The sequence below is a fragment of the Rosa chinensis genome, chromosome 7, assembly GCF_002994745.2.
Source record: "Rosa chinensis cultivar Old Blush chromosome 7, RchiOBHm-V2, whole genome shotgun sequence".
Taxonomy (NCBI): domain Eukaryota; kingdom Viridiplantae; phylum Streptophyta; class Magnoliopsida; order Rosales; family Rosaceae; genus Rosa; species Rosa chinensis.
Genome location: NC_037094.1, coordinates 21,151,908 through 21,158,546, shown reverse-complemented (window position 1 = coordinate 21,158,546; position 6,639 = coordinate 21,151,908). Strand labels below are relative to the sequence as shown.

Here is a 6,639-nt window from a genome sequence, read left to right as displayed (position 1 = left end):
GAAATGTAAAGTCCAACTTCTTTTGATCAAATCATGCAACGTAGCACCAAGAAAGGTTGCAAATGAAGCACAAAGAGCATAGGCGCTCATAGACTTTAAACCAAACCCATGGCACTCAATGAATTTTATCTTAATATTCATAATGGTCTTTGGCAATGAGTACAACTTCCATAAATACACCTTCATAAAAAAAAACTTCAAAAACATGGAATGGGAGGTGTTTAATCCTCCAAATCCAAAAAGTGGTAAAAAGAAAAGGTTATTTACTGAAATGAGCGAGGATTGCATGTTACTTGTCCCTCTTTCCTCCATTCATCATCACACTTTACAAATTTTTGGCACCTAAAAATAAAAAAAGATTTGGTCTTTTTTAAAAAACAATTTTCCTACTGTTAATATCTCTCTCATATTTTGTATATGTATACTTAAAATCATATATTTTTGGGTTGTGTGTGTCTTTTGGAGAAGGAATGCTTGTCACCTACTCATTTTAAGTTCCCAATCTCTTCATACTACTACTAGTCTCTCTCTCTCTCTCTCTCAAACGCCAAAGCTGTAGTCTTTAGAGAGAGGGAGCAACTTCAAGCTCTCATCTTTGCTCTGCTCTAATGGAGAAGCACCAATGCAAGCTCTGCGCTAGGATTTTCAACAATGGCAGAGCATTGGGTGGTCACATGAAGGCTCACATGGCCGTCCTTCCTCTCCCTCCAAAGACCCACCAACAACTCGCTGCTGCTGAGTCTACTCACTCTGCCTCGTCCTCCTCTTCGTCTTCTGAAGATGAACAGCAAAAGGGTAGTCATGAACAAGAGGAGGAAGATCAGAAGGCTTTGGCTTATGTGTTGAGGGAGAATCCCAAGAAAAGTTTCAGACTTGCAGATCCTGAGTTCTCTTTTCAGGTTGATGCTGGGTCTGTAGTTATTCAAGACAGGGAGAGCGAGACCGAGTCGAGAAACCCAACTCGGAGACGATCCAAGCGGAATCGGAGGATGAGTTTTACAGAGAAATTGGAGCTGAAGAAACCCAAGTTGACAACTTCAACGGTTGACTCGCCGCCGGCCGAGCCGGAGCCGGAGCCGTTGAGCTCAGTCTCCGACACTTCACCGGAAGAGGATGTTGCCATGTGCCTCATGTTGCTGTCGAGGGATGTGTGGATGAGAACAAACTGTGGAGAAGCAGATCAAGAACAAAATGGGAAAGAGGTGGTGGTTGCAGTGAAAGATGAGGAGTTCGAGCAATTGGAGGAGATCAAATTGAAGAAAGTGAGAGGCAAGAATCGGTGTGACAAATGCAGTAAGCTCTTTCGATCTCATCAAGCAATGTGCGTGCACAGGAAGATTTGCTTTCGAAGCGAAGCAGAGGCCAACAATGCAGCTAGCAGTGCCAGTCTGTTCAAGTGCCCATTTTGCAGCAAGATTTTTGGGTCCGGACAAGCTCTTGGCGGTCACAAAAGGTCTCATCTTTCTGGCACTGCGGGTTACTCGAGAGTCGTCACAAAAGTTAAAGAAGTTCGGGAGAGTTTCATAGATCTCAACATGCCTGCTCCGCAAGAAGAAGATGATTTCAGTGTTGTTTCCGATGCTTAGAAGTTACAGAGTATCTTCATACATGGGTGTGATGTGATTCAACTTGGAATCAGGTAAAAATTTGATTGTTTCATGAGCAATGCGGTCGACTTTGGTGGAAAAAGAACCGGTTCACTTTCCATTCAAAGATCATAATGCTCTTTCAGCTATTGGGGTTTTGTTCATTCTTGACCATAATTCATTTGTTCTGAACTTTTCAACTACTGTTTGGTCAAGTTCAACTGCAGTAACTTCTTGTTATATGTATTGTTGACTAGAATACAGTGGCTAGGTCTCATATGATCAAAGTTTCTTGTTATATGGCATATTCAAGCAATGGGTTACTAGTTCAACTGAGTTTTTGTTTAGTTCAAGTACTGTTTAGCAATTAGGTACAACCCCATTGTTAGATGAGTTGTTCTAAAATGCCCATCCAAGTGGTTCACTCGAACTGTGATTAATCTAAAGGACTCGTGAAACAACCAGGAGCACTATTCAAAAATTTGATTGTTAGATTTATGAGAGAGCATAGTACCAAAAAAACTAATGTCTTGTCTACTCCGCTGCAGTGATTGAGAGCATCTTTTGCTTGTGAATCAAAACTTGTTCTGACCGAAGTGTTGAGTTGTGCATGGTTGTTAATGTGCTTCTGCTTCTGTTTCCTATTGTTTCAGGTCCAGTTTTCCAGTTATGCTTGTAAATTGTCCTATCCCCTTTTTTAAAAAAAAAAAAAAAAAAATTTAGTGTTGTTTTTCTATTATTGTTTTCTCCTTGTCCCATCTACTGCTCTCTCTCAATAGACTCAATTGGTGGTTGTTTTAGCTTTGAAGCATAGGATCAATGATTTGAGGGTGATCCACAAACAAACTGCAAGCTTTGTCACTGACCAAACTAACCTCGAAAGATGAAGGGAATTACATTTTTGATGGGATATGTTTGATTGTGATTGGAGAAGATCCCAATCCCTTCATTTTCTGAAGTTCATAAATTTTTTTATAAAAATGAAAATCTGCCTTGAAATGAACGAAGTATCCCGGCAACAGGAGGTGCCATGCTACTATTCTTATCGAAGAATCAGTCAGAAACTAAGACTAGTTAAATCCTCGTATGAATGATTTGGGTGCTTTCTTTAATGTCAATAGTAATGTCACAAACAAGGGCACTTTAGGGATAAATTGCCCTTATTACGGCCTTGTGGGATTGATTTACGGCTTCTTTTGTGCATGTGACTTTTCATGCCTCACATGATCTGCTCAAATGATGGCTTGTGACATTAAAAATCGAATATGCTATTTGGATCACACTATATCGGAGATGGAACCAAGGTGGTCCGAATCCTATTCTTGCAGAGTTGTAGAACTTCCTAGTTCCCATTGGTGACCCATTTCCGTCTTGGGGTTGTGGTATTCACCATCTTCGAGGGTGGCAACATGGCAGAGCGGTTGAGCCTGTCGTCCGATTCTTATTCCTGTAAAACCTCCTCATTTCCATTTGTGCCCTATTGCCCCCTAGGGTTGGTGGAATTCTTGATCCCCATCTTTGAACAAGTTGCCCATCTGCTCAGGATGGTAATAGGACGGCACGGTACTGTTTGTCCTCCGGAATTCCATTCTTGAGAACTTTCACATTCCCATTTTTGCTTCATTTACCGCTAGACTCGGTGCTAGTCCAGGTCTACATAGTATGACCCTATTGATCTCCGCACCTTTACCATGCTAATGAAAGAGAAAATATTGTACATATTTAAATATTAAACGGGTTCTATTGTGGGAGTAGGCACGCAATAAGGTCTTGTATCTCACATTAAACTTGAATAATTTTAGAAGTGTAAAATGAGTTTTCACATTCCCGATCTTCTAGCTCTCAACAGCTCCTTAGGGGCGGAGCTCGTCGGAAACCCGGTTAAGCCAGGAAAATTGTGATCCCTAAGTGACACTCAACCATGCCATTAGATCTCAATTTTAATAAATATGATCCAAATAACAATACAATAAGAGAAATTCGTAGGTGGGGGTTTCCCCACTACATGGCTTTGGGGCCACCCGATCAGAAGAAATGAAATTTGTTCTCTTTTCTGAAACTGCCCCTGCCCCTGCCCTTGCTCCACGCAAGACTTTCTCATACAATAAACGGGTCTTGCCAACACTAATCTGCTCACGAACTGACACATGTGGCATGCCCACATCTAACAACTACCCTTCTTGTTTTTTAATCCAAGAAAACAAAAACAAAAAATCATAAAGAAAAAAAGAGCAAAAGTGGGAAAAAATAGTTACGGAAAGATAAGGAGGGAGAGCAATGTTTGGAAGCATTTGTCTGGGCTGCTCTTAGTTTTGTGCAGTCCTAATGATTCTGCATTTTTCTTTGCTTTGACCAAAAGCCAAATTATGCTTTGGGAAACTGTTGTTTCTTTACATCCTCCTCTATTTGCTTTAAGTCATCTTTCTTTTAATTATTCAAATGCTAAATGTTTCTTTTGCTTTCAAAACCAGTTGCGCAGCTAGCTCAGCTTTTGTTTCAATGATAAGTTCTGGTCAGAGTAGATGAAATAGTCAATACTTGAATCAACATGCTCACATGTCATAGATGAAGACGATTTTTCTGTTTCAATGTGACCTGAAATCGGAAGACGATGTGGACGGGGAAATGGAGTTGAGATAGTGAACTGAATATGAGTCCTATCTTTTGAATAGACTTAGTAGAAGATTCCTTGTTACTTGTGATTTACTCTGAACTTTTATCATTTTTTTATTATTTTGAAATTTTGTATCATTAAATCTATTTTTTCACTGAATTAACGTTGAATCATTGAATGTGTCACTTTGAATAACCATACATTTTTTGTCAGTTAATAGATTTAATGACGGTGAGTATTTATTTCTTCAAATTAGTCAAAAACTTATTGAGCGACAATAAAGTCTAATAAATCTCGTATAATGAAATCAAGCTCCAAAAGATCGACAAACTATAGCCCACCAAAATTCTCTTCTCAGAGGAGAGGAGAGCGAAGCTAGCACTTCGTGTTTGTGCACCTACGTTCGTCTAACGCCGCGCGGCTTCTAGGCGAGCCTCTAGCTTTGCTAATGCTTGTGGATTGCTGCCGGACGAACGTAGGTGCACATGGGCATGTTTCTTCAAGTGTTGCTTACTTGGAAGCTTGGCAGGATGGGCTACAACGGTGGTTTCGGTGCGACCCTGAAGCACAGTTTCGATCTAGATGTTACGGTGCTTGGAGGACGAGATCTTACAGCGGTTGGAGGACAGGATCTTGGTTTGCATCTTTCATGCAATAGTGGTCGGTGAGGCAACATCTGGGATCGGCGCCGGTCAACAGTGACGTGGCGTGGCGGCAATGAGGCGTGGCACGACGACTGATCATATGCTGTGGAGTAAGGGTTTGGTACATTGGGCTTGGTTGTAGGCCGACCTGCTAGGGTTTTGAGGAGAACATTCTTTGGGCTGCTCTCTTTTGGGCTTGAGTGAATGGGCATGTTTTAGGCCTACTCTATGTTAGTAATTAGTTTATTTTCAATAATTTCTGAATTTGTTTAGGGATCAATGCACATTTTGTGCTTCTAGTTAATCTTCTAGAGTACTATGAAGGAGGATTCATATTATTTCGATGTATTTAATGTCAAATGAGTGCCCTAATTTCTACGTACCACTATGCACAACTTCTTGCCTATCCCTAATTGGTAACATGAGGGTATCTAATGGTCATTATGGCTTGTGATCAATATATTGACTTCTGCCTTGATTCAAAAATGAAATCAAGCTCTAATTTACTTAATTAAATGAGAATAACTTTGTAGCCCGAAAATATAAGAAATTTATGTGATTAGAAGTGAAAAGTGAAATACGATCGAGGTTGAAATAAACACTAATAACGATGGTATGAAATCACCAAACAATGACCTTTTTTTTGCTTTGTGGCTAAGCTGTTGCCGTCCTATGCCCATATGAAAGAATTGTGTTCTTTACGAACATAGGAAATGGACCAGATATAGTTGTGCTAATTAATCTGCTGCTTCAACGCAATCACCAAGACTAGCTAATACGATAATTTACAATGGATATTTGGTCATTGTGAGCTGTCGTTTTCTTCGATTTGTATGCACCATTTATATCTAAAACCAAGTTACCAACTCTGGCTATAAATTATTTATACTCCAGCCACCTTAAGCGGCAACCCATTAGCCTCCATGACGCTATCCATTACTCCAACTCTGGAGAATAATTGATGCATCTTCTTATTTTTGAATAATTATAATGTCAAAGTAGGGGAATTCGGTCTCGGAACGCTAGCGATATACAAAAAAAAAAAAAAAACTTTCTTTCTTTTGAGATCAAAGAAGACTTCATTCAAAATCCAAATGTTTACGGCAACTGAAGATGCAGATGCACAAATGCTGTTTTTTTATTTTTTATTTTTTATTTTTAAATTAAATAGAGTAGTAGGCGATATTAGTTTTTCTGAGACAGTCGATTTGGGGTGACTAGCACCCACCCACCCACAAATCTCGAAAGTCATCGCAATTGGAAACCTGTCGCCCGTCCCTCTATTTTATTGGGTGCGGCTATTGCCACCCTACTATTTTCTTTGTTCACCCTACTTGCTCATTACACCCTACATTTTAATTTCAATTATTAAATTTACTTATTTAACTCATTTCTCTTTCCAAGAATATCCTTATATGACATATCCAATTAGAAAATAAATATTTTTAAAGAAAATCTCTCATTTAATTTATACTCATAAAATTTTAAAATTTATTAAAATTTCCTAATAAAATCATAATCTAATTTTACTCCCATTTTTTTTAATTTTTTCTTTCAATTTTAATTTTTTTATTAGGAATTTCAATGTTCTCTAGTTCAATCTATGTAAAAAAATTAGTAATTTTACAACTATGATCAGTGAAGAAGAGATTGATTTTTTTTCTTTATGTTTTAAATTTTTACTTTCCGTGTTCACAAAGAATTATGCAAAAATTTTGATGAAGTTAAAGGTAATGGTTTTGTGAATTGAATAACGAATTAATGATGAGGAGGCAACAAAAAGACAAAAAAATAG

The 6,639-nt window shown here is 38.6% G+C and overlaps 1 protein-coding gene across 1 annotated transcript; it reads left to right on the top strand.

The window, feature by feature from the left end:
* The first annotated feature begins 466 nt into the window (after window positions 1-466).
* On the top strand, window positions 467-1,976 carry LOC112179352 (zinc finger protein ZAT9). Its single transcript, XM_024317750.2, has one exon. The coding sequence runs from the start codon at window positions 609-611 to the stop codon at window positions 1,584-1,586; it is 978 nt and encodes a 325-aa protein (XP_024173518.1). The 5' UTR covers window positions 467-608; the 3' UTR covers window positions 1,587-1,976.
* Window positions 1,977-6,639: the final 4,663 nt, after the last annotated feature.

Excerpts from the sequence above, each read along its gene's own strand:
- LOC112179352 (XM_024317750.2), top strand. The coding sequence starts at position 609 with ATGGAGAAGCACCAATGCAAGCTCTGCGCTAGGATTTTCAACAATGGC.